At 41.6% G+C, this 27664-nt stretch overlaps 1 protein-coding gene across 2 annotated transcripts in view; it reads left to right on the top strand.

Moving 5' to 3' along the window:
* The window catches only part of fras1 (Fraser extracellular matrix complex subunit 1), a 473019-nt gene that overhangs the window by 418958 nt on the left and 26397 nt on the right, over positions 1–27664 (top strand). For both annotated transcript variants that reach the window (XM_080191292.1, XM_080191285.1), the window contains 5 exons: positions 3399–3599; positions 6662–6849; positions 9703–9978; positions 18922–19154; positions 24897–25057. In XM_080191292.1, coding sequence (XP_080047418.1) covers positions 3399–3599; positions 6662–6849; positions 9703–9978; positions 18922–19154; positions 24897–25057 — 1059 coding nt within the window. The remainder of the gene's footprint in view (positions 1–3398; positions 3600–6661; positions 6850–9702; positions 9979–18921; positions 19155–24896; positions 25058–27664) is intronic.

Below are 27664 nucleotides of genomic sequence, written 5' to 3'. Positions count from 1 at the left end.
AGGCAATGGATCAGTCCATTCGCTCCGAAATACCAGCTCTTGACTTTCTGTTGACTGTGGCACAGTCTCTTGCTCTGTTGATTAAAGTCTGAGTGAAACTTCTTGCTTCAATACTGAACATTGTTGCTTATTGACCCTTGATACCAACTAGCTCTATGCATAGTCAGTCATACCTTTTAGTTCTGATTGGCCCAAGCAGCACACGATCAGTCCCTGATTGATTACATGGTGCATGATCAATGTCTGATTGGTCTCTTAAGGGTGATGGTCTCCTTGCTGATGTCAATTCACATTAATTCCTAATTGGTCCCCTAAAATATTAGTCACATGTGAACATCCTTTTCTTTGTAGCTTTTTCCTGTTATTTCTTTAAGATTATAGCTTTTCAACTAAGTTAACAAGGCTACATAAGGTAATTAGTATGTCTGCTTATTGTAACAAGAGAATTTGTGGGGTCACTTCCTAATAATGTTCTCTCAGGCTTATCATCCCAAAAACCTGATGCATCTTAGCTGTTCTTGAATGTTCAAACATCAATATGTAACTTTTGTGCCTGCTGGTGCCTGAAGCAAGTTTCTTAAAATCAAACAGTTAAAGGTAAAAGAGATACAAAATCTAAAGTAATACAGCAATTACAAAATTGCTATAGTACATATAAAATCAATACATAACAATTTGTGTGCTAATGTTGGAACAGTAGACATATTAAAAATACCATGTTTGATTAAAACATTACATGTTCATAAGAAACAAAGGTCACTAAAGCTAAATAACTGCAATACTATTACAGAAACGGATACAAACTACAGTAATGTGCAAGATCTGTTGCATCCTTGAAGGAAATTATTATTTCTCTTTAAGGCACTTTAAGTTTAATAACTAAAATAATATAAGACAGAGGAATGTTTTTCGAGTCTGAGACCTAAAGGCATTTGAGGCCAAAACATTGCATGTTTTCCAGAAGGAGTTAAATATAGCCCTTGGGATGAAGAGGATCAAAGGATATGCGGGAAGGCAGGATAAGGGTATTGAGTTGGATGATCAGCCATGATCATAATGAGTGGCAAAGCAGGCCCCAAAGAGCTGAATGGTGTACTCCTGCTTGTATTTTCATATTGTGGAGATGCCAGAATTGGACTGGGCTAAACACAGTAAGAAGTCTGACAACACCAGGTTAAAGTCCAACAGATTTATTTGGTAGCAAAAGCCACTAGTTTTTGGGCCTCTATTCACATTGTCTGCACCTTTAAGACTTGATTAACTGTAAAAACTCACATTCTAATCAGTATTCTGTAAACTGAGTGTATGTCTTTACATCTCCTGTTTGTGATCAGAACTCTCCACTCATCTGACGAAGGGTCAGAAGCCCAAAAGCTGCCAAATAAACCTATTGGACTTTAACCTGATGTTGTGAGACTTCTTACTGTATTTTCACACAACAGATCCCTAAGAGGAATATAGCATAAGTGTCAAACCCCTTCCCAACGCCTAATCCCTACAACATTGCTGCAGCATTCACTTTCACAATTGAACTACAGAAGACCTCAAATGTATCCTCTAATCAAGCCATAAAATGCAACAGTGATGCTCTTCACCATTTATCCTGTAGCAAAACCATAAAATGTAACCATACTTTAGCCTAAGGTAATATGGCACACATCACTTGTCAAGTAAGAATGCACCTAAAGATTGAGGCTTACATACTTAAGCAATTGATTAATACACTTTGATTTCCTGATAATTGTACATAACTAAACTAGAACTAGTAAAATAATTAAACATCAACATCTCTACAAATGGTTAATACAATAAGAGTTCATAATAATGCGTAATAATAATATTTTAGTGTGAATAAGGGATTTGCCTAATTAACAGGGAACATTGAGTCAGATTAAATGCACCATTTTCAGGTTGGCTATCTGTACCTAATAGATTTCCTCAGGAATCAGTACTGGGGCCTCAGCTATTTACACACTTTTTAATGAGTTGGATGACAGGGTCAGATTGCATAGTAGCCACATTTGCTAACAAGATAGGAAAGCAAGTTATGAAGAGGATACGAGGTATCTGAAAATAGGTGTACAGATGTTCGAGGTATAATATGGGTAAATGTGAGATTGTCCACTTTGGTAGGAAGAATTCTAAAGCAGATAATGATTTCAGTGGAGAGAGACTACAGAATCTGTGGTAAGAGCAATCTGGGTGTACTTGTATATGAATCACAAGAAGTTAGCATGCAGGTACAGCAAGTGCAGATGAAGGCAAATGGAAAGTTAGCCTTTATTGCAAGAGTGATGGAATATTAAAGTACGGATGCTGCGCTGCACCTCTACTGGGCATTGGTGAGATCACAGTTTTTGTCTCTTTTATTTAAGAAGGGATATACTTGTATCTGAGGAAGTTCATCATAGGTTCTTGAAGTTGATTCCTGGGATAGGGGGTTGGCTTATGAGAAATATGAATGGTCTCTCATTTAAGATAGAAGTGAGGAGGAATTTCTTCTCTCAGAGGGTCATTAATCTTTAGAAATTGATCATTGAATATGTTCAAAACTAAGTTAGATTTTTGATTTACAATGGAGTCAAGGATTATAAAAATTAGGCAACAAAGTGAAGTTGAGGCCATGATCAGATCAACCATAACCTTACTGAACAATGGAGCAGGCTTGAGGGGCCAAATGGCCTACTCCTGCTCCTATTTCTTATGCTCTTTAGTAATGGAGTAAATTGGGACCAAGTTTCAAGTAGGCAGGGGACGGAGTAAGAGTTAGACACTGCCCCAAAGGCATTAATGGAGGCCTGGGTATTTTAGAACTTCTTTGCACTCTCCCCAGTGCACGGTTTGTGCATTCCTTCAAGTGCAGTCTGGCTGCTGCATTGTAAAGACTTTGTATAATCATTGCAGTCTTGTACTTTGGCCTTTCCAGGCTTAGACTCTAATATGCAAAACAATACAAAATTTGTAGAGCAACTCTAAAGGTAGGTCCAATTACTTATTGCCTTTTCTCTATTTTGTGGGTAAGCATGACAGGAAAAAGGCCAGAAATAATCCATTCCCACTCTCACAATAGTTCGATGTGTCTAAGCATTGTTGGCTTGATTGATACATTCAGAATTTTGCTGAATATGCAATAGAAAAAGCAGCTTGAAAAAGTGTAACTCAACAGAAACACTGATCAGTAAGAGATTAATCAGAAACTAAGTTAATCGAAAATACAAGAGTTCTTTAATACTACAAGTGATAAGAAAATAATCGCATAACGTAAATTACTATTGGGTGCCATCTAAATCAGAGATGCTGATGTTTTGTTCTAACTTGCAGTATGTAGATTATGTTGATCTGTTATTTACTTGAATTCTATTCTAATGCATTCTTCGTTTTGATGTTTCCTTTTCAAGCCCCAACAATTGAATTTGAAGAGGCAACATACCAGGTGCATGAGCCCCCAGGCCCCGATGGCATTGCTATACTGAATGTCAAAGTGATCAGGAAGGGAGACCAAAACAGGACTTCAAAGGTTCGCTGCAGCACTCGGGATGGATCAGCCCAGTCAGGCATAGACTACAACCCCAAGAGCAGGGTCCTTAAATTTAACCCCAGTGAGTAATGTCACAATAGTTAAAAAGATTTGTAACTTTATGTGTCAGATTAACTGAGCTGATTATTTGATTGCACTTTGAAGGCAATTGCTTGATAGAGCAGACGCAGCATGGTTTCATTAAAGGGAAGTCGTGTCTGACAAATTTACTGGAGTTCTATGAGGATGTGTCTAGGGCGGTGGATAGAGGAGAGCCGGTGGATGTGGTCTTTCTGGATTTTCAGAAGGCGTTTGACAAAGTACCTCACAAGAGGTTATTGCAAAAGGTCGAGGGACATGGAGTTGGGGGTAGGGTGTTAGCATGGATAGAGGATTGGTTGTCAAATAGGAGGCAGAGAGTGGGGGTCAACGGGTGCTATTCGGATTGGCGGATGGTGACTAGTGGAGTGCCCCAGGGGTCGGTGCTGGGGCCTCAGCTTTTTACCATTTATATAGATGATCTGGAGGAGGGAACCGAGTGTAGGGTGTCGAAATTTGCTGATGACACCAAGATTGGGGGAACGGCAAATTGTGCAGAGGGTGTGGAGAGTCTGCAGAAGGATCTAGATAGGCTGGGCGAATGGGCCAGGAAATGGCAAATGGAATTTAATGTTGGCAAGTGTGAGGTGGTCCACTTTGGTAGGAAGAATGGTAGGAAGGACTATTACTTACGTGGCGAAAAACTGCAGCAGGCGACGGTGCAGAGGGACCTTGGGGTCCTTGTGCATGAGTCGCAAAAACCCAGCTTGCAGGTGCAGCAGGTGGTCAGGAAGGCGAATGGGATGCTGGCCTTCATAGCGAGGGGGATTGAATATAAAAGTAGGGAGGTCTTGCTGCAGCTGTATAGGGCATTGGTGAGGCCGCAGCTGGAGTACTGTGTGCAGTTTTGGGCGCTGCACCTGCGCAAAGATATTTTGGCCTTGGAGGGAATGCAGAGGAGGTTTACTAGGCTGATACCGGAGTTGAGGGGGTTGAGCTATGAGGAGAGGCTGAATAAATTAGGTTTGTACTCGTTGGAGTTTAGAAGAATGAGGGGAGATCTCATTGAGACGTATAAGATGATGAATGGAATGGATAGGATAGAGGTGGAGAGACTCTTCCCGCTCAAAAAAGACAGTAGGACTAGGGGGCACAGCCTCAAGATAAAAGGGGGGCGGTTTAGAACGGAGTTGAGGAGGAACTTCTTCACTCAAAGGGTGGTGAATCTCTGGAATTCTCTGCCCGTTGAAGTGGTGGAGGCTGCCTCGCTAAATATTTTTAAGACGCGGGTTGATGGGTTTTTGATAAGAGAGGGGATTAAGGGTTATGGGGAGAGGACGGGAATGTGGAACTGAGCCACGACAGATCAGCCATGATCTTATTGAATGGCGGGGCAGGCTCGAAGGGCTAGATGGCCTACTCCTGCTCCTATTTCTTATGTTCTTATGTTCTTATTAAAAAAAAAAGTAACTGAAGCGCATGTAACATCTAAAGTCTGAAGCCTGACCTCTGAAGCTATTGTGAATAACACTCAGGTATTGCAGACAGAGGCCATTATCAAATTCAGATAGATTGTTCAGATTCCTGCACAACACACAACACCAGTATGGTGGAACAAATTAAGGGCATTAAACAAATAAAGCAATAAAGACTAAAGAGTGCAAAATCAGGTCAGCAAGAAAATAGTGAAATGTGAGCTAACTCATTTTGAGTGTTATAAGGAAATGAAATAAATCAGGACATGTTGGAAAACCTGTGGCAGCATCTATAGTAGCACACCTGGAAGGAGAAACAGAATTAATGTTTCAAGTCCAATATGACTCTTTTTTCACAATTGAGAAAACTCAATCACATGTGAGCAAGAATGAGAAATTTCCACCATTTGGTGGGTTTCCAACAAAGATTTCTCAGAAATCTGTTCATTTTAAATACGTTGTGACCTTCAGGGCTTAAAACACAACTCTGCTATTAGTCAGTGAAAGTGGGAACAAACTGCAGGTCTGTGATTGGAGGAGCAGCTCTGTCTCTCACATGGTTGTTGCTGCTGCTCCTCCAAGACAGAATCTATGACTGGAGGAATAGCAAGGGCAGGAGCAAGGGATCCTGTGTTTGGAGAATCTGGAGTAGTTAATCTGGGGCCGAACCAATGACTGCCTTCAAGATCCTTCAGCTATGTCTTCAGCAGTCTTTTGATGTCCTCCAGGAGGCTAAGAAGAATCAGAAATAAAAAAAAAGTAGGGAACATCTACCAGTAACAAGGCTAGAGCAGGCTTGGGGAACTGTCAGAACCTCGCATTAGGCCAGACCAAGCTGCCATCTGTATACGCAGCTGGAAGTGCCACCTCGGAACTGGAGGGCACTAACTTACTTCCTTTTACTTCTAGTGATTCTGCATTAAACCACCAATGTGTTATGTGTTAACCAGGTTTGGGGATGTTGAGTGAGGTGAGTGCTATATCATTTGTGGGACAATCACAACTCATGTTCAGTTTAGGCCATGCAAATTTTGCCAATAGTGGGATGGTGTTGCAGGTGTGACTTGTGTGGGAGGGAAAGAGAGTGACGTTCCCAACGTCACTTGATACATACTCTCAAAATCCAAACCTGGATGTCCTCACACATTGGACTGGAAACGGCACTCACCCAGGATGTGCAGTGGTGCTCACACTGTGGTTAATGCACAGCAACCACAGAGTCTCCCACGTTCCCACTTTCCTTTTCCACTTCCAACATCATCGCCATCCGGAATATTGCAGGCCACAGACTAGGTCAATGGAAGGAAAATCAGGCTGAACAGATAGTGGGGCAGCTGCTCTGCTCTGCTCTATTCTACCCCTCCTAAAAGCTGGAAATTAGGCCCAGTGTATTTTATGAGGAAATCAATTGCCAATATAGGAATAATGAACTTGTAGAGCAGCACTAGGAAGTGTGCTATGATAAGAAAAAGAGGACGTTGCTATAGTCTTTGCTCCTATTTATTCAAGCCCCAGCCCTCATAAACTTTATTTAAGTAAATCACCTTTGTGCATGTGCTACTGTTGATTCTACAAGAAGTAGGCATTGTAGCTTCATTGCTGTTATTGACTTCATTTTATTTCTTTCCAGGCATTGACCACATTCTATTTAAAGTGGAAATCCTGTCCAATGATGATAGAGAGTGGCATGAATCTTTTTCTCTGGTGCTGGGCCCAGATGATCCGGTTGAGGCAATTCTTGGCGACATCACTATGGCCACAGTGACCATTCTTGACCAGGAGGCAGCAGGAAGTCTCATTTTACCAGCACCACCTATTGTAAGTGGGCATGTTGCTTTGCAGCACATACTGAATGCTATGGGCCTGATTTTACTATTTTGATTCTAAGTGCTGAATCTGAGCACAATTTAGACCCGACTTGGAAAACTGCTCTCAGGTGTCCCCGTACGCACTTAGCCTGAAAAAAAATTGGGGGTCTGAATTGTCCTGTGGCCTCCCCCCACCAGTGAATTGTCTGGCCTGCATGCCTGCCTCCCTCCCTCCCCCCAAGCACCCCCCCCCCCCACAAGCACCCACCACCCCCCCGAAGAACCCACCCCCCCCAAGCACCCAAACCCCACCCCCCTCCCCAAGCACCCACCCCCCCCAAGCACCCACCCCCTCTCTCCGCTCCCCCCCCCCTCTCTCCGCTCCCCCCCCTCTCCGCTTTCCCCCCCCCTCTCTCCGCCGCCCCCCCCTCCGCTTTCCCCCCCCCTCTCTCCGCCGCCCCCCCCCTCTCTCCGCCGCCCCCCTCTCTCTCCGCCGCCGCCCCCCCCCCCCAGGCACGGTTCAGATTGCAGCCATTTTCGGGGCCTTGGTAAAGTGGGCATCTCCGCAGACACAGATCACGCCTGACTTTACCAGGTTTTTCAGGTGTGACACAAAGGTAAAATCAGGCCCTACGAATCTCATCCAGGTTATGCTAAATAATCCACATTTACATTTCCTATTCTTGGCAGAGTATCACAACATCTGAATGCTTACTTGTGCTCATGTGTCAAATATTATGAAGACTATGTTCTAATCCAGTTTGCTTTGTTTGAAAAGCTGGCTAATTTGGTCAGTGAAGTGGACAGAAATGCTTTACTTCGAATCTGCAGCTACATTTCATCACTTGCAAATCTCCAGCTGCTGAAATTTGAAACATTACGAAGCGTCCACCTGAAATAGACAGAACTTTAAAATATGTTGCATGTGTAACCCAAGATATTTTGTGTTCTCCTCTTCCAAAGACCACACACCCCGGACATTCTCCCTTCCACCTTCCTACGTTGGGAAAAAGATACAAAAATTTGAGATCACATATCTGCTGACTCGAGAACAACTTCTTCCTTGTTGCCATCAGACTTTTGAATGGACCTATCATATATTAAGCTGATCTTTCTATACACCCTAGCTATGAGTATAACACATTCCTTCATATTCTCCTTTCCTTCTCCCCTATGTACTCTGTGAACAGTCTGTTTTGTCTGTATAGCATGCAATAAATAATACTCTTCACTGTATTCCAATACATGTGACAATAATAAATCAAATCAAAAATCCCTCCCCAGTCAGTAATCGTATCATTGCATCTTGTTGTGGCACACACACAGCCTGCTGTTACCAAGGGAGTTGTGACAGCAGACCCAATAGCACAGGCATTGTCATAGAATCCATACAGTGTAGGAGGCAGCCATTCAGCCCATTGAGTCTCCACCAACAACAATCCCACTCAGGCCTTATCCCTCTAACCCCATGCATCAGTGGATTCCTTATTGCATGTTGCAGTGCTGACCTAGAGGGTGGTGTCATGAAATTGTTCAGAGAGCCATTCTTCTATCAATCCTCTCATGATGCACTGGGTGATGGCTCTACTACCACTTCACCAGTTTGTCCTCACCGGGTTTGCAATTACTCTATTTTCATCAATTTTAAGCAGTTTCTGTTCAGTTTAGCAAAGGCATATCATGGATTGAAATGTATTTCGGGCCTTTTGTAAATCTACTTGGAATTTTTCCACTTTTTCTGATGCTTCCCTTTAACTTTCGCATCCTTTGACATGTCACTTGCGCACGATTTTCTCCTCTCGCAATAGTAATACCTCTGGGACACATTCAGATCTGCACCCACAGCTGCGCTTAATTATGATAATAAGCAGATTTGTTAAGTGGTGTGTAAACACCACATTTCAATTCAGGTGAGCTTTGCTTCCATTTAACCTGTTCAGGAATAAATTGAATCCAGATCAGAAAATCTACTCAATGTTAATGCTGGGTGCACATTGCAGAAACCAAGCTTACTGGAACCGTTGTTCCTAAAAAGCCTGATCTGTTTCAGTGCCATGACATTGCATTTGGAGTGGATAGAGAATCAGACATTGAAGTAGGATTCAAGTCTTGCTGGGTTTTGGCCACTTTTGCCATTTTCACCAAAAGCTTGGGCAGGCATTTCTTGCATCTGTTCCTTTCCATATGGATAATACTGAAAGGGATGAGACTGGCATAAAGATGTAATCTGCTGGAATTTCTGCTAAGTCTGCCTGTTGCTATCTGTGCCTATGAAGCAGGTGGACAAAGTGTGGCAGGACCTGCTCCTGGTAGAAGTGGTGTCTGCTAACTTTTGAAAGGCTGTTTTTTGAAAAACACGGTGACTGGGTGCCTTTTGGACACAGCCACTTCTACATTCAACACCTGGCCAGAGGGGCCACAGAAATGCTCCGCTCCACAACACTGAGCAGATATTGGCAACTTATGCTACAGGGACACATTTGATTCCTGCCTGTTGACAACTTTCTCACTCACCTTCGTTGCACTGGAGCAGTGGCCCTCGTTGGGTTTTCAGAATGCTATTAAAGTTCAACCAGAAGACTACGTTCCTGTATGCCCAGACTAAAGTCTGAATGCAGAAATAATTAAGTTTGCAACTATTCAAAGGGAAAGTCTAATCTGCATGGGGGTAGAAATTGGAATATGTTGTGCCTGTTTTTTTATGTGTGAGATAGGCACAAAGAATGTCAGTTTAGTTTGAGATCACTTAGACAACCCTGTCCAACTAATTTTGTAAACTGTAATTATAATATACATTGTGTGCTTTAAACATAAATGCATTTGGTTTGATCTTAAACTTTTATTCTTGTCTATATTGCTGCAGGTTGTGTCTTTGGTTGATTATGATCATGTTGGAGAAGTGACAAAGGAAGGAACCAAAAGGAACCCATCCCCGGGCTACCCGCTGGTGTGCGTAACACCATGTGACACACATTTTCCAAAGTATTTCGTTATGAAAGAACGCTGTGATGAGGCAGGAATTAACCAGTCTACTGTTCGCTTCAGCTGGGAAGTAGCCACACCCACGGATACAACTGGAGCCAGGTCACCCTTTGAGACTGTGACAGATAATACCCCCTTCACCAGCATCAACCATATGGTAAGTGTAAAAAACAATACACATATCGGAGAACTCAATGGTTAAAAGTTCAGACAAAAAGCCATGTTGCATTTTATTGGCCATTCAGCAGTGCAAAACTGGAAGTGATTGTAATGGATATTATAGCAGTGGTAATTAGATAAATTTCCAGTGGGAGAAGGGAGGAAGAATATATATAATGTGCTCGCCAGGTTGATGGGATTGAGATTAACAAAAATGTAATGGCTGTTCAAACTAATGTTCCTTTCCTGCTCTTAAATGTTAACATTGGTACTAAAGTGTCACCATCATTCCTTATTATATTTTAAAGTAAAATTGAGGTTCACGAGCTGCTCTTTCTCCTGCCTCCATACTAATATACATTATTCTATTTTTAAACTATATATTCATTCTCTGGATGTGAATGTCACTGCCAAGACCAGCGTTGTAACCCATCCTAAGTTATCTTGAGAATCTTGTGCTGAGCCCCCTGCCCCGTCTTGAAATGTTGCAGTCCATATTGTGAAGGTATTCACTCAATACTGTAAGGTAGGGAATTATACATATTGACGAAGGATACATTCTGAAGTCAAGTTGGCGTGTAATGTGGAAGCAAACTTAAGGGTGATATTCAGATACACCTCTCCCCTTTTCCTTCTAGGTAGTGGGAATTTCAAGTTTGATTTTCTCCACATTTTTTTTCTTCCCTCTTATCCTGAAGGCACTAGTTCATACTTGGATAAAGAAACATGGTGCACTCCAATTCCTCATCTATGTGACCATACATCATGGAGCAAGTGTTTGGATTTCATTAATAGCATAACTGTTATAAGAAGTAGAGGGCTTAAATGAATCAAAAGTTATCACCAGTGTTTTTTTTTCAGAATTATAGGCTTTTAATTCAAATTGAATGAATTTCAACATTTAAATGGGAAACATCTGACAATTGGAATTTTAACTCGTTATTGTTAGGCCTCTTGAAATCATTACTTAACATTGTATTGGTGCATGCTGTTCCCACTTCTTTCAAAGGATGGCACTGTAACCTCTGAAAACTAATGATTACAACAACTAGCATTTGTGTCACAGCTTTAATGTGGAAATGTGCTTCAGTTTAGAGTTTTAAAGTTTATTTATTAGTATCACAATTAGGTTTAGATTAACACCATAATGAAGCTACTGCGAAAATTTCATAGTTGCCACACTGTGGCGCCTGTTCGGGTACATGAGGGAGAATTTAGCATGACGAAAGCACCTAACCAGCATGTCTTTTGGACTGTGGGGGGAAACTGGAGCACCTGGAGGAAACCCACGCAGACACGGGAGAACGAGCAGACTCCACACTGACAGTGACCCAAACTGGGAATCAAACCCAGGATCCTGGAGCTGCTTCAGTGAAGCATTATTAGACAATACCGAAATGGAGATAAGGAAGAAACAATTCAAAGGATGACTTAAAGCTTGGTTGAAAAATTGAGTTTAAATTCATGTTGTAAAGGAATAAACGTGGAAAGAGAGAAACTGTTGGCAAGTGAAGAGAGTGTGATGGTTGAATTTACATTTATACATCATCTTTCGTGGCCTTATGATGACCAAAGTGCTTCATAACTAATACAGTTCTTTTAAAGTGTAGTCTGTTGAGGAAGAAAAGTCCCTTTGGAATTCCAAGAAGTCAGAAGAATCCATTGTTGAAGATCCCCAACAATGATATGGGCCAGGAAATGGCAAATGGAATTTAATGTTGGCAAGTGTGAGGTGGTCCACTTTGGTAGGAAGAATGGTAGGAAGGACTATTACTTACGTGGCGAAAAACTGCAGCAGGCGACGGTGCAGAGGGACCTCGGGGTCCTTGTGCATGAGTCGCAAAAACCCAGCTTGCAGGTGCAGCAGGTGGTCAGGAAGGCGAATGGGATGCTGGCCTTCATAGCGAGGGGGATTGAATATAAAAGTAGGGAGGTCTTGCTGCAGCTGTATAGGGCATTGGTGAGGCCGCAGCTGGAGTACTGTGTGCAGTTTTGGGCGCCGCACCTGCGCAAGGATATTTTGGCCCTGGAGGGAGTGCAGAGGAGGTTTACTAGGCTGATACCGGAGTTGAGGGGATTGAGCTATGAGGAGAGGCTGAATAAACTGGGCTTGTACTCGTTAGAGTTTAGAAGAATGAGGGGAGATCTCATTGAGACGTATAAGATGATGAATGGGATGGATAGGATAGAGGTGGAGAGACTCTTCCCGCTCAAAAAAGACAGTAGGACTAGGGGGCACAGCCTCAAGATAAAGGGGAGGCGGTTTAGAACGGAGTTGAGGAGGAACTTCTTCACTCAAAGGGTGGTGAATCTCTGGAATTCTCTGCCCGTTGAAGTGGTGGAGGCTGCCTCGCTAAATATTTTTAAGAAGCGGGTTGATGGGTTCTTGATAAGAGAGGGGATTAAGGGTTATGGGGAGAGGGCGGGAAAGTGGAACTGAGCCACAACAGATCAGCCATGATCTTATTGAATGGCGGGGCAGGCTCGAAGGGCTAGATGGCCTACTCCTGCTCCTAGTTCTTATGTTCTTATGATTTGATTAGAGTGGGACTTGTGACTAAAACAACCACATGTTGGTGTGAGAATTTTTATAGTATGTGCACTGCATCAATTCCATTGATGGAATCACCATATATTTATGTAATATGTTCCAGTGAACTAATCTGTGAGGATAAATACTTTAAATGGCAATATGTTAAGTCATTATTACGTTTTCAGAATGGATTTTGCTCGATAAAGTGTAATTAATTCCTCTGATTTACTTAAAGCTATCAAAATCACCCAAACTCCTTCAGTCTAAAATATTCTTGTCATAGTCCCATGCTTAAAATTTTGCATTGTGTACACACACAATGTGAAGCCAATACTTGAATGTCATCAAACGTGACAGGGCAAAATACAATCCAGTGTCGATTTTGTATATTATCCTAGATCTATTATTTAAATGTTGGGTACGGAGAATCATCAAGAATACATTTGAATGCCTATACTTGGAAATTATTTTAAGTCCTTTTACTTCACAACAAAGTTACGTATGCCCATTTTTAGAAGGAAGGTTTCAGTCAGATAATGTTAATATCCAACTGAAGATCCATAAGAAAAATTTGGTCTCAAAGTGTTAGCAAAGTCAAGTGGTAAGATGGCCAGAGTTAAAATTTCATCATGCTGAATGGACCACATTCATGACCATAGGGGAGTTTCTCATTGGTTCCCATTGCATAAAATCAATTTGATTGGAAAGTCACAAAAGTTTAGTTTCTGTTTGTTTACACTATTAGTAGTGTAACCTGGGTGCAGTTGGCTAATCTCAAACAAAACACTGGAAAATTTTGTATGTGAGAAATATCCCCTAAACCACTTACTTCCATTTTTCAAACCTCTTTTACGCAAGTCCAAGATTCAGTTCTCCTGGATCAAGTACTGTGCATCAAATGAGTTACACCCTAAGCTCGAAGTGACAAAATTCCACCATTTGGCGTTGGTTTAGGAAGTCTTTTTATATTGTTCCCATTTTCTTAAACCCACAAGATGTAGTAGTCACCTTTTAAACATTTAAAAAAAACATAAAATATTTAATTTAGGAAGTAAACTGACCAATGTACACCATAAAACTAATAAAAGTTCAATTTTTTTGGCCATTTTTAGATATTTTAAAACAAATTCTCATAGGTGGAGTATTGGACATTATTGGCTTGTGTTTTTTTTGCTAATAAACAAAATACTGTGCCATGTTACCACTCTTAGATACATGAGGAAATATTTTTACTGGAATTAAGTATACACAGTTATGTGCTATTATGTTGCCCAGTTGAGCTGGTTAATGGAAGATGTCATGTGATAATGCAAATTAGCAGAAACTTGAACTGCAACCTAACCAGCACAATTTCCAAGTGCCTTTTGGACCCTTTTGGGTCCAATTACATTCAAAACACAAACTTACCATGTTTTATCATATTCAGTCAGTGGGTGACTCTGCTGAATAATTGATTTAAAAAAATGAGAACATAAGAAATAGGAGCAGGAGTAGGCCATCTAGCCCTTCGAGCTTGCCCCGCCATTCAATAAGATCATGGCTGATCTGTCGTGGCTCAGTTCCACATTCCCGCCCTCTCCCCATAACCCTTAATCCCCTCTCTTATCAAAAACCCATCAACCCGCGTCTTAAAAATATTTAGCGAGGTAGCCTCCACCACTTCAATGGGCAGAGAATTCCAGAGATTCACCACCCTTTGAGTGAAGAAGTTCCTCCTCAACTCCGTTCTAAACCGCCCCCCCTTTATCGTGAGGCTGTGCGCCCTAGTCCTACTATCCTTTCTGAGCAGGAAGAGTCCCTCCACCTCTATCCTATCCATCCCATTCATCATCTTATATGTCTCAATGAGATCTCCCCTCATTCTTCTAAACTCTAACGAGTACAAGCCTAGTTTATTCAGCCTCTCCTCATAGCTCAACCCCCTCAACTCCGGCATCAGCCTAGTAAACCTCCTCTGCACTCCCTCCAAGGCCAAAATATCCTTGCGTAAATACGGCGCCCAAAACTGCACACAGTACTCCAGCTGCGGCCTCACCTATGCCCTATACAGCCGCAGCAAGACCTCCCTACTTTTATATTCAATCCCCCTCGCTATGAAGGCCAGCATCCCATTCGCCTTCCTGACCACCTGCTGCACCTGCAAGCTGGGTTTTTGCGACTCATGCACAAGGACCCCGAGGTCCCTCTGCACCGTCGCCTGCTGCAGTTTTTCGCCACGTAAGTAATAATCCTTCCTACCATTATTCCTACCAAAGTGGACCACCTCGCACTTGCCAACATTAAATTCCATTTGCCATTCCCTGGCCCATTCACCCAGCCTATCTAGATCCTTCTGTAGACTCTCCACACCCTCCGCGCAATTTGCCGTTCCCCCAATCTTGGTGTCATCAGCAAATTTCGACACCCTACACTCGGTTCCCTCCTCCAGATCATCTATATAAATGGTAAATAGCTGAGGCCCCAGCACCGACCCCTGGGACACTCCACTAGTCACCATCCGCCAATCCGAATAGCACCCGTTGACCCCCACTTTCTGCCTCCTATTTGACAACCAATCCTCTATCCACGCTCGCACCCTACCCCCAACTCCATGTCCCCTGACCTTCTGCAATAACCTCTTGTGAGGTACCTTGTCAAATGCCTTCTGAACATCAAGACAGACCACATCCACCGGCTCTCCTCTATCCACCGCCCTAGACACATCCTCATAGAACTCCAGTAAATTTGTCAGACACGATTTCCCTTTAACGAAACCGTGCTGCGTCTGCTCTATAGCATCTGTTTAAACCCCAAAATGGTAGCGCTCTGATTGTGAGCATGACTATTGCCTTGCAATTACTGATGTACTAATTAGATTCCAGAGTTGTGCAATTTAAAAAGAAGTGATTTTGGGAAATGCAATTTCATTGACAGATCATTATTTCTAGGGAACAGCCATCCTCCCATTTATTTCATACGGTGAGAAGTTTCACCCCCAGGCCGAAAGACAGCATTGCCTCACTCTTAGTGAAATATTAACAAAGATGGAAGACTGTACTAACGGTAATGCTGAATACAAACAGGGAAAATGTTAATCTTGATACACTCTTCATCCATTCCTAACACTGAGCCCTCTGATCTTTTCTCACCGTACATTACATTGAGGAGAACAATGGAATCAGGAACATAATGGTCATAGCGCAGAACACAGCTGTAGCCAAAACTTATTCTGAAGGAAACTGAAAAATCTGTGCTTTCACTGTCAACATTGAGCAGAGTGCAAAAATAGCAGCTTATTTCAGGATACAGTGCAATCCTTAGTGTGTAACTACTGTTTCACATGAAGACACAAATTTATATCTATTAGGTAACAAGAAACAAATACACAATAAGTAGTATGGGGCATTCCTTTAAAAAAAAATGCAGAGTCTATGAAGGAACAAATAGGTCAAGTAAACAGAATAAATTGGGTTGTGCTGTGTTACCCTCACTGCATTGTTATGTTTGCATAAGTGGATGTTTAGAATAATTCAGTACAAATGTATTCATATTTTGATTTCATTTTTATGAACCTTAGAAATGTAGATGACACTTTAATACATTCCATCGTGAGGTAACACAATGGTTAGCACTGCTGCCTCACGGCACCAGAGACCCGGATTCAATTCCAGCCTCGGGAATGTGTGGAGTTTGCATGTTCTCCCCATGTCTGCGTGGGTTTCCTCTAGGTGCTTCAGTTTCCTCCCACACTACAAGGATGTACAGGTTAGGTTGATTGGCCATGCTAAATTGCCCCTTAGTGTCAAGGAGATTAGCAAGGTGGATATGGCCTAGGTGGGATTTTTGTCAGTACAGACTAAATGGGCCAAATGGCCACCTCATGCACTGTGGGGGAATTCTATGGATTCTATGATGCTGTGTTATGTGAAATGCAGCTTATCTCTTTTCAGCCATTAATACTGCTTTGAATATCTCCTGATTGATGAATAAGTATTAAATGCACAAGTATCATAATTCCCAAATTCAGAAGACACATTCCTAGCACACCAGTGTCAATTTGATTTGCTGCTAACAGCAATTATTGACATGGTCTTAGTCAGGAAGTTTGTAAAGTTAGTATTAAATGTGGTGAACTTGAGTAGTTTTATGTAATCGAGCTGAGATGTTACACTGATTTCACTCAGGACCCATACAGCTGGCGGAGCAGAGGGCCTTTTACACTGAGAGTATCAACTAGACCAGAATGCAGTCAACAAATGTGAAAAAGCAGCGCTCTGGATCTCTGCACAAGATTGCCACAGTTTCGATATTTTAATAGTGGAAATTATGTCCCCAGGTTTTTTAAAAATGATTAACATTAATAACATTGGGCATCAAACTCACACTGATAGAGTTGGGACTGGTCTCTTCTGAACTTGGGATGACGACACATGTTTTGATCAGGGATAGAGAAAGCTTTCTCATATAATACCCAACCATAGAGAGGTTGAGATTTCTGTTTCCTGATCAATGCCAACAGCTGTGTACGAAAGAAATCTGTACAATTTAGTGCAATGATGGGGGGGACGTCTCTTCTCTGCTCCCTGGACTGGAGCTAAACAAAATGCGGTGAGGCAGTAAACATGGAGAGAAGAAATTACTAAAGGAAACAAAGCACTAAAAGTCACAGATAATATGGTTATAAGAAAATCATTTAATTCTTGTCACGGATTAAAGGAAATGATTGTAAAATTAGTGAGCTTCAAGCAAAACCAGACATTAGAAGAATGTTTCCCTCAGTCTAGTGGATAGGTAGAATAGTCTATCATCAAAGATAATTAATGCGATGCTAATTAAAGCTTAAAAATAGTTGAACGGATGTCTGATTATGAAAGGATTGAAGTCTAAAAGTAGTGTATAGGGAGAGACGATCAAATACTCTTTGAACAGCTTTAGCTCCAGGCCTTTTTGGCACCATGTGAACACCGTCTATAGAACGTACTTGGGCAGGTCGAATGATGCAGATTAACACTTGATTGGCACTGTGGAGTTTTACTGATTTTTCTGGGTGAAGGAAGGAAAGGGAGAAATTCTAGAATTTTGTTTCCTCGGATTTTGAGAAATGAAACAAATTTAAGAGACTTGTTCTAACAATAACTTGTATTTACGTAGCACCTTTAAAGCACTGTAATAAAATGTCCCAAGGTGCTTCACAGAAATATTATGTAACAAAATATGAAATCAAGTCACTTAAGGACATATTTGGGCAGATGTCAAAGGCTTAGCCTAGGAGGTGATTTTAAGAAGCGTTTTAAACGAGGTAAGAGATATAGAGAGATTTAGGGAGGAAATTCCAGAGTTTGGGGCTTAGGCAGCTCGCCAATAGTTGTGTCAAGATTAAATTTGGGGATACTCAAGAAGCTAGTGGAGACCCAATATCTCAGTATTATGAGGCTGGAGGAGATTACAGAGATATGGAGGGGCAAGATCACGGAGAGATTTCAAAACAAGTATGAAAATTTTAAAACTTAGGCATTACATAACAAGGAGCCAGTGTAGCTCAGTGAATACAGGGGTGATGTGTGAATGAAACTTGGTACAAGTGAGGCCAGCCAGGAGTACATTAGAATAGTCAATACAGTGACAAAGGCAGGGATGAGAGCTTCAGTAACAGATGAGCTGAGATGGGCTGTGTCAGGTAATTTTACAAGGAGGAAATAGGGGGGTTTTAGTGACAGTGCAGATATATGGTTGAAAGTTCATCTCAGGGTCAAATATGAAACCATGTTCCAAACAGTCTGGTTTAGCCTTAAACAGGTGCTGAGGGTAGTGGGGAAGGGTAGAGTGGGTGGCAAGGGAGCAGAGTTTGTGACTTGGACTGAAGAAAATGGTTTTCCAATATTTAGTTGAAGGGAATTTCTGTTCATCCAATTTTGGATATTGCACAAACATTCTGACAATTCATGCAGTTAATGGCGGAGAGGGTGGTGGTGATGGTTGAGGTGAGTGGTAATCGTCAGCATAGATGTAGACACTAACATTGTGTTTTCAGATGTCACTGAGGTGTAACAGGTAAGTGGAAATCGAGCACATCAAGCATAGATCCTTGTGGGACAAAAAGGGGAATGTTGAAGAATTGGGAAGAGAAGCCATTGCAGGTGATTTCTTGACTGTGATTTAGTTGATGAGAATGGAACCAGGCAATGTAATTCCACCCAGCTGGATGACATGAGAGAGGTGTCAGAAAAGAACAGTCTGATCAGTGGAGCCATTGGCTACTGACAAGTGGAAAGGATGCAGAGATAGAGTTTACCTTGGTCACAGTAACATAGAAATTCATTGTGGCATCTTGACTTGAACAAAATGTGATAGGACTTTTGCATTTTATCAAAATTTATTTGACACTAGAAAACTTAACATCTCTTCCTCTAATATTATCCTCTTCCCCAGGTCCTGGATAGTATCTACTTCAGCCGTCGATTCCACGTCCGCTGTGTTGCTAAAGCAGTTGACAAGGCTGGCCATGTTGGGACACCGCTGAGGAGCAACATTGTCACCATCGGAACAGATAGTTCTATCTGCCATACACCTGTAGTGGCAGGGACAGCAAGAGGATTCCAGGCCCAATCCTTCATTGCGACTCTGAAGTACTTGGATGTGAAGCATAAGGAGCATCCAAACAGGTACTGTAAAGCACAGCTACTGTCAGAGTGTTCATAACATGGTTGACATAATCATCAAAGGACATGTTAATGCAAATGCATAAATATTATGCCAATGCTCATTCATAAAATATTGTCCAATATTATTAGTTGTATTTCCTGTTTCAACTGAAGACCTCTGTGCTGCAGTAAATTTTAATTTCACTATCCAATCATTTATCTAAAAGCTGTTACAATTCCTCTGTGATTCCACCCTCCTTATATTAACCTTACAGATAAGAATGTTTCAATTTCTGTATTTGATCTTTGTTGAAACGGGTGATATAAGCTGCAACAGTAATAAGGATGATGCAATGAGACTTGAGTCTCTGGTCTGGGCAACCCTCAGCAGCGATTCTTTTAGGGTCATTGCCTAAGAGGGGGTGAAGAATGGCTATTGGCTGTTTTCCTGAATGTGGAACCAAACTTCAGCATGAACTGGCAGATTGAGAAGAGAAAAAAGAAGAAAATTAGGAAAGGGAAAAAATGCAAAGATAAATTGTGGGAATACCTATTATTGGCAATTTCCAGTAATACTTGCTTTGTGTTATTTAGTGAGTATCAGGACTATGCTACAAATCATTGAATCCATATACTGCAGGAAGAGCCCATTTGGCCCGTCATGTCTGCACCAACTCTCTGAAGGGCATCTTATCCAGGTCCTCCACCCTACCCTATCCCTGTAATCTCATACATTTCCATGGCTTATTCCATCTAATCTACACATCCTTGGACACCAAGGGGCAATTTAGCGATCCATCTAACCTGCACGTCTTTGGACTGTGGGAGGAAACTAGAGGAAACCCATGCAGACACGGGGAGGATGTTAAACTCCACACAATCACCCAAGGCCAGAACTGAAACTGGATCCCTGATGCTATGAGGCAGCAGTCCTAACCACTGTCCCAGCCTAAAACATCACAAAGCTGTGGTGTAATCAATGCAGCCATGAGTGAAGTTTGAGATGATGATCTTATTTTGGAAGGTGGTGATATTGACTGTAACCCACCACAGTGTACATTTTTTTTTCTATTGAATATAAGTGGATCTCCCATAGTATCACTCAGTTTTAGAAAGATTAGACTGAAAGGACTAGCAGACTGGTTATTACGCTATAAGGGTGACTCCATTTCATCATACTCCATGCTGGAAGTAACATTTTGCAGGGCGTGCATCCTGATTACTGATTCATTGGGATTGAATCTGTTTCTCAAGATATATTTTTTTTGACGGCAATCTCTTTCTAGAAGTATCGGATCAAGAAATCAACCTATATACAAATTAGTTAAAATGGAAGTTTTAGCACTTTACCTTTTTCATTCATTTCATGTTTCATTCTCCTTATGAGTTTAATTATTAAATGTATATTTTATGGATTCATGCTCCTGGCACAGGGCCTTGCACATGGGCAATGTATTTAGTTTCAGTTTTTAAGATAAAGAAATGTATAAACTTCCAGTCACTGATGTTGGAGGAAAATCTGAAGGGGATGGAGGAAGGCAGTTGGAGGACATTATTTTGTAATCAGAAAGATTAGCCTGAGATTACATTTAATCTCCTGGATAATCTTGTAATATTGGAGTGATTTGAACCCAGAGCATGAAATGCAGTTTTGCTTTCTGATTGATCCAAATTCAGAAGCTGACCACCAGCTGCTCTAGAAATTATGGGCAGAGAAGTGGAAGTTGTACCAGAAATGTTGTGTGGGAAACTGAAGGATTTAGAAGAAAGTCACAAAGATAAAGGCAGGGCTGTTTTTGGACATGGCAAGGACAACGGTGTGCTGAAGCAGTTGGCTTCCAAAAGAAAGAAAGTTGTCCAAGGATGTGTAGTTTGAGAAAGCCTTGGAAAGGGGGTGGGAGCTAGCATTTCCCAGGGAAGCATGGATGATATCAGTATGGATTTATATCTGAGGAACAAAGTCACTGATTAGTGAAATGGTTAATTTATCAAAGGTAGAAACAATGGATGTACCCAGACTAGGACACTGCTGTGAATGGGAGAGTCCACTGGAGAAAGGGATTCAGGGAAGAGAGAAATTTAAGTTGCTTGGGCCCAGTGAATTTTGGTGATAACTAAAATCGCCAAGAATGTAGATTCATTCACTGATGTGAGTGGGGATTGTAGCTAAGTCACCAGGCTACTTAGAATGATGATAGATGAAAAGATAGACTTTGAAGGAAAAGTGGGAAGGTGATCGAATGTTAGGTGATCAAAGGCGGAGAGCGTGCCGAAGGAATAAGGAGACAAGTTGACAGCACTAGTACAAGGAAAGCGTGCATAATATGGTGAAATGTGTTGCCAAGCTAAGAAGGTCACAGACTTACAGATGGAATGGTGGCACAGTGGTTAGTAATGCTACCTCACAGCACCAGGGATCGGGGCTCAATCCTGATCTTGGGTGACTATGTGGAATTTGCACATTCTCCCCATGTCTGCATGGTCTGGTGCTCCAGCTTTTTCCGACAGGTTAGATGTGCAGGTTAGGTGGATGAGCTATGGTAAATGTGCGGGGAGGATAGATTGGAGTAGGAGGCCTGGGTGAGATGCTCATTGCAGACTCAAGGGGCAGAATGGCTTCTTTCTGCACCATAGGGATTCTGTGATTCAAAAAACAAGAAAAGGAAGAAAGTTTAGATCTAGGGAGAAGTGACTAGTTAGAGACTAGATTCTTCATTATAATTTGTAGATTTTAAACCTCCTCCTATGAGGAAGATCATAGACTATAATAGTTACAAGCCACAGCAGATAGGAAAGCAATGGTGCCTATGCATCCTACTTCAGCACTTCAAGAGCAACATAATTCCTGCAGTGAAGCCATTCTTTAATTAGATCACCAACTTTCTTTTCCTTTTAATTACTGTGGATGTTTCTCAACTTTAATGTTTGAGTGAAAAGGGAACCATGTAATGAAACAAGTGATTTCACTCTTGGAACAGGGTTTTTTGTTACGATGGTCATATCGCTTTTTTGTAAGAAGGGAAAGGAATCATAGAATTGCAGGTATCTGGGTATAACTGAGTGTTTTCTGAAGACTTTCACATAATGTTTGGCCAATGTAGATGTTTCAGAAATACACAGACCCAAAAAAGAGCTAAAGGAAGTGCATAATATCGGAGATTAGCCATTGTAATAGAAATGTATTATAATTGGAACAACCTTGGATGATCAGATATCCTGGTTTCACTGGGACAATTGGGTTTTTCATTGGACCGGGTGTCCCAACAGTTTACTGCAAATTGCCCACTTGTCTGGGTTTTCAGCTCCACTGAGGACTCTCCCCTTTCCCCTGCCCCTCATATTCCATTCACTTAAATGGGATATACCTTTCAGTGCCCTGATTGGCTAATTAGAACGTTCTTACAAAGTGGCCAATTGGGAATTTGATGGAGGAGAGCAAGGAAGAGGAGAGAGCAGGAGATCAGCCTGAAGCCAATGGGGGAAGAACTGGAAGCCAGTGTGCCTGAGATAAGCAGATGTGAGTCCATGGTATAAAATTGCTCAAATGATGGTAGTGCTAATTGACAAATGTGCAAGGCCAAAAGAATGGCTGTGCTGGAAGGGAAAACATCACACTGCTGTGGGTTTCCTCCCACAGTCCAAAGATGTGCAGGTTAGGTGGATTGGCCATGCTAGATTGCCCCTTAGTGACCAAATATGTTAAATGCAGAGGGGAGGGTCTGGCTGGGGTGCTCTTTCAGAGGGTCACTGCAGACTGGATGGGCCACGTGCCCTCCAGGTGCCCTTCATAGACTGGAATAAATTGAGAGGCCATACAAGGCAACTTGTTCTTCATTTAACTTTAATCTTTGCCTATAGTTCAGTTAGTGTATATCAGAAAGGTTTAGCAGCGTCGCTGGATCCCAGGCCACAGGCGAGTGTTGGGGGTGTATGCTGTGAGTAAAAGGGGGGCAACAGGTGAGGGAGGAGACAGGTAAGGGAGGGTAGTGAACAAGAGCAGGCAGTGACTGTAAGTTTCTATAGTTATGTAAAGAGAAAATGATTGGCAAAAACAAATGTAAGCCCCTTATAGTCAAATGGGAGAATTCATAACGGGGAATAAAGAAGTGCCTGAGGAATTAAATTTGTACTTTGCTTCAGTCTTCACAAAGGAAGACATGAATAATGTGCCAGAAGTGCTGAGAGAAACAAGTTTTAATGAGGAGCTGAAGGAAATCAGTATTAGTAGAGAAATGATTTTAGGGAAATTGATGAGATTGAAGATGGATAAATCTCCAGGTCTTGATAATCTTCATACCAGAATAAGGAAGTGGCCCTGGAAATAGTAGATTCATTGGTGGTTATTTTCCAAAACTCTTGGACTCTGCAATAGTTCCTATAGATTGCAGGGTAACTAATGTAAGCCCACTATTCAAAAAGGGAGGTAGAGAGAAAACAGGGAATAAGAGAGCAGTGAGCCTAACGTCAGTACTGGGGAAATTGCTAGGGTCTATTGTCAAGGAGTTTATAACTCGGCATTTGGAAGGCAGTGGTAAAATCAGACAAAGTCAGCATGGATTTATAAAACAGAAATCATGTTTGACGAGTCTATTGGAATTTTGTAAGGATGTAACTAGTAGAGTTGACTGAGGAGAAAGCTTTTGACAAGATCTTGCAACAGACCACTATGTAAAGTTAAAGCACATGGGATTGCAGGTAATGTTCTGAGATAGATAGAAAGCTGGTTAGAAAATAGAGTTGGCATAAACGGGTCTTTTTCTGATTGGCAGTCAGTGACTAGTGGAGTTCCACAGGGATTTGTACTCAGACCTCAACTGTTCACATTACATATTGATGATTTGGAAGAGGGAACTGAATGTTCCCAATGGTGGGGGAGTGCAGAACTCGGGGTCATGGTTTAAGGGTAAGGGGTAAACCATTTAGAACTGTGATGAGAAGAAATTTCTTCACCCAGAGGATGGTGAATGTGTGGAATTCACTCCTACCGAATGTAGTTGAGGCCAAAACGTGTGATTTCAGGAAGAAATTAGATATAGTTCTTGGGGCTAAAGGGATCAAGGGATATGGAGGGAATAGGATATTGAATTCAATGATGAGCCATAATCAAAACAAATAGCGGAGCAGGCTTGAAGAGTCAAGTAGCCTACTCCTTTCTATGTTTAACAGATGACCTCCTCTTCTGATGATAGTTCTCTCCAACAGACACTTTGAATGAGAGGCACCCACTTGAAGTTCACAAGTGACACTGCATAGATTTGCCTGTCATACTCCCGACATGATGAGACCCTGCCCAATATGATGCCAGGGTGAGGCCCTTAAGTGTGCAGTAATTGTTCACTTAAGGGCCACAATTGGCAGTGGGGCAGGACAGGATTCTTGATAAGCCTAATTGGGGTGAGGATGGTGGTGACCTCATCCACTGCCATTGGATTAAATGTCCTGTCAACCACCAAATAGACCACAGACGAGCGGACATTATATTCTGCCCCTTTGTCTTTTCTGTATTGAAGTCAACAAATCATATGATGCACGCCTTATTTGCAACAGTTGACAATGCAGAAAATCTCTACAGGCTGAAGAATATGTGGAACAAAAGAGCAATCAATAGCGGTTATGTGATGCCAAGATTGGCAAGCACAATGGAGTATCACCCAATTGTGTTCATTGAATAAAAACTCTATTATTGTGAAACATTTTAATGTTCAGATAATAAACAGTGCAATTCACATATTTATAGGTTTCTTTTCCACTTGTTTTGCTTAGAATCCACATTTCTGTACAGATCCCTCATCAGGATGGGATGCTACCTCTAGTATCCACAATGCCGCTGCATAACCTGCACTTCCTCTTGTCAGAATCCATTTACCGGCACCAACACATCTGTTCCAACCTGGTTACACTCAAGGATCTCAGGAGTATTACAGGTAGAACCAAGCGTGAATTCAAAACTCCACAAACTCAGCAGCAAAGTTTCTGCCACCTTTTTATTAATATAGTCGAAAGACATAAACTATAGCACATAAGATTGAGTTTTATTATGTTTAAAACTTAGGCCCAGATTTCACTCCTTGGTTAGTGTGTAGAGTCAGAACATTTCCCAGCTCCTTGAACCTGACCTGTGAAAGAGAAGCCTGAAAGTTGGGATTTTGATTTGGGGGTGGGAGTTGAATTAAAAGTTGGGCCTAATGCAAAGGCTATCAGGTGTAGAAGCTGTCTGGTAGAAGGCCCGGTGCGCTGGCACCTTGTGAAAGATTGACAAAAAAAAAACAAAAGAAGAAAAACATCCATCCAGCCCTCACCTCCTCTTCCCCCCCGCCACCCCGCCTTCCCCCCCCGCCACCCCCCCATCCCCCCACATATCCCCATCTATACCAATCTATGCCTTCGCTCACACCTGGTCCCTCATACCCTATACACCAAACCATGCCCTCCACTTATCCCTATGGCCCTTTATAGCCACGATGGTGACTTAGTGCCAAATCATGTGAACCATAGTCTGAATCCACCACCCTTTTGACCTTACTTCCTCCATGCCAATTTACCTGTAGAAACCTTGGGCAAACTTCAGGGATCATGCTGACACAAAATAAAGTTACACACCTATTGATGATGCCACTATTTGAAACAAAAACTCATTGATTTAAAAAAAATCACTACATTGAAATTCCTTCTCTAATCGCTTATGAAAGAAAAATCACTTAAGTATTTAATCTCTTATGAAAACAAATATCCCTATTCTATAACCACTTGGAGCTGTCAAACTGCTTACGTAACAGGTGCCCCTCTGACAGTAATAGGTGGTAAAATAAGTCATGCAACACAAGTCCTATAACGCTAGTACAAGTCCTATAATGATAACCCAGAGGCTCATATCAACAATCTGAGTAAAATAACCAGCACTGTTTTATAAATACTACTTTTTTTTACCTTAAGGCCCAACAGAATAAAATCAGCTTTGATGGTTCCAATGGGTTTGACAGTTCTTTCACAGTTGTAATGGGCTTCTGCACATTTTATGCACATTCATTGTACTTTTTTAATAATCCCAAAAGGCACCAGTCTTTTACCAAAAGTGTCACAGGACCATTTACTATTGGTACTTACCTCTCCAATGAGTACCCTGAATATTGAAACTAATCCAAAAAGGTCAGACCTACTCCTATGAGGTCTTTTAAGCCTTTTAAGACACCTCACTCATCAAACTCACGTATGGAGACAGCTGCTGATTCTACTGAGGCAGAATCCATTCACATCCCTATAATTCCCTCCCCCAGTGTGAAAATTATGCACTAAGTTTGGGGATTAGAACACTGGATTCGTGTTCCTGCTGGCACATCTTCTGTGTGAAAATTCAGGCTTTAGTGTGTTGTATTTTGAGAGGCAATAAGACAAATAGATCCGCATATCCATTCTAAGGGGTAAAATTATTTCTGTTGACAATTTTGAGGAAACAGCATGAATCAGAATAGGAATACTCATGCCAATTCTTTTAACTAGAATTATTATTCACAGGAGCTACTTTATGATCAACATTTTTCATAATTATGGCCATGATCAAACTGCAATAAACAACTGACTGTTTATCTTCTAACCTTCATTTTTATGTTTCCATTTATTTTCAATCAATGTGTTAAAACTTAAATATTTTAAAATGCAGGATTTTATTTCTAATGGTTTGCTCAGAAAAGTTCTGATATTCTGAAGAAATTGAATAGTTAAACTTGAGGGAAGGAACCATAAATCATCTGTTTCTATTTAAATAGTGAGCAAATGAACCATCACTTTAGGCCAAATTTCCACTCCCGAGGTGGAAATTTTCCTGCCTTCCCAATCATGACTTAGGAGAAATTTCTCCAAATGTTCGGATTTTCATTCTTGGGGTAAGAACAGGATTTTGGCCTGCTGCCCTCGGACCCAGTACAGGGACAACCAAAGGTGTTGCTGAGTGCCAAGTTAGGCTGTTTGAAAATTTTGCCCCAGTTATAATAAAAATAACAAGGCTCTCTTGACTGCATCCCACATGCACCTTTCCTCATCCATGCCAACTCATGCATCTCCACCCGCACCCAATGGTCTCTCATATTCCCATGTCTCCATCCAATGCCCTTACACACTACATACCAACTCATCCAGTAAGCCTGGGCAGACCTCAGGAGGCATACTGAGATGAAATAAAATAAAGTTCTAAGTGTCTAATACAGGGTTCACTATATTAAAAAAACACTGTGATTGATAAGAGCCCATTCAACACATTCAAACCCCATCAAATACTTAATTGCTTATAAAAATAGTAAGTAGTCCCACAACACAAGGTTAAATTCCAACAGGTTTATTTGATAGCATAGGCTTTCAGAGCGCTGCTCCTTCATCAAATGATGCAGGATTTGTTTCACAAACAAGGCATATATAGACACAAACTCAATTACGAGATAATGGTTGGAACGTGAGCCTTAACAGATAATCAAGTCTTTACAGGTGCAGACAATGTGAGTGGGGAGAGGGTTAAACACAGGTAAAAGAGGTGTAAATTG

Source organism: Carcharhinus amblyrhynchos, chromosome 1 (genome assembly GCF_965287045.1).
Source record: "Carcharhinus amblyrhynchos chromosome 1, sCarAmb.v2.hapA, whole genome shotgun sequence".
Lineage (NCBI taxonomy): Eukaryota > Metazoa > Chordata > Chondrichthyes > Carcharhiniformes > Carcharhinidae > Carcharhinus > Carcharhinus amblyrhynchos.
This window is presented reverse-complemented; position numbering and strand designations above follow the sequence as displayed.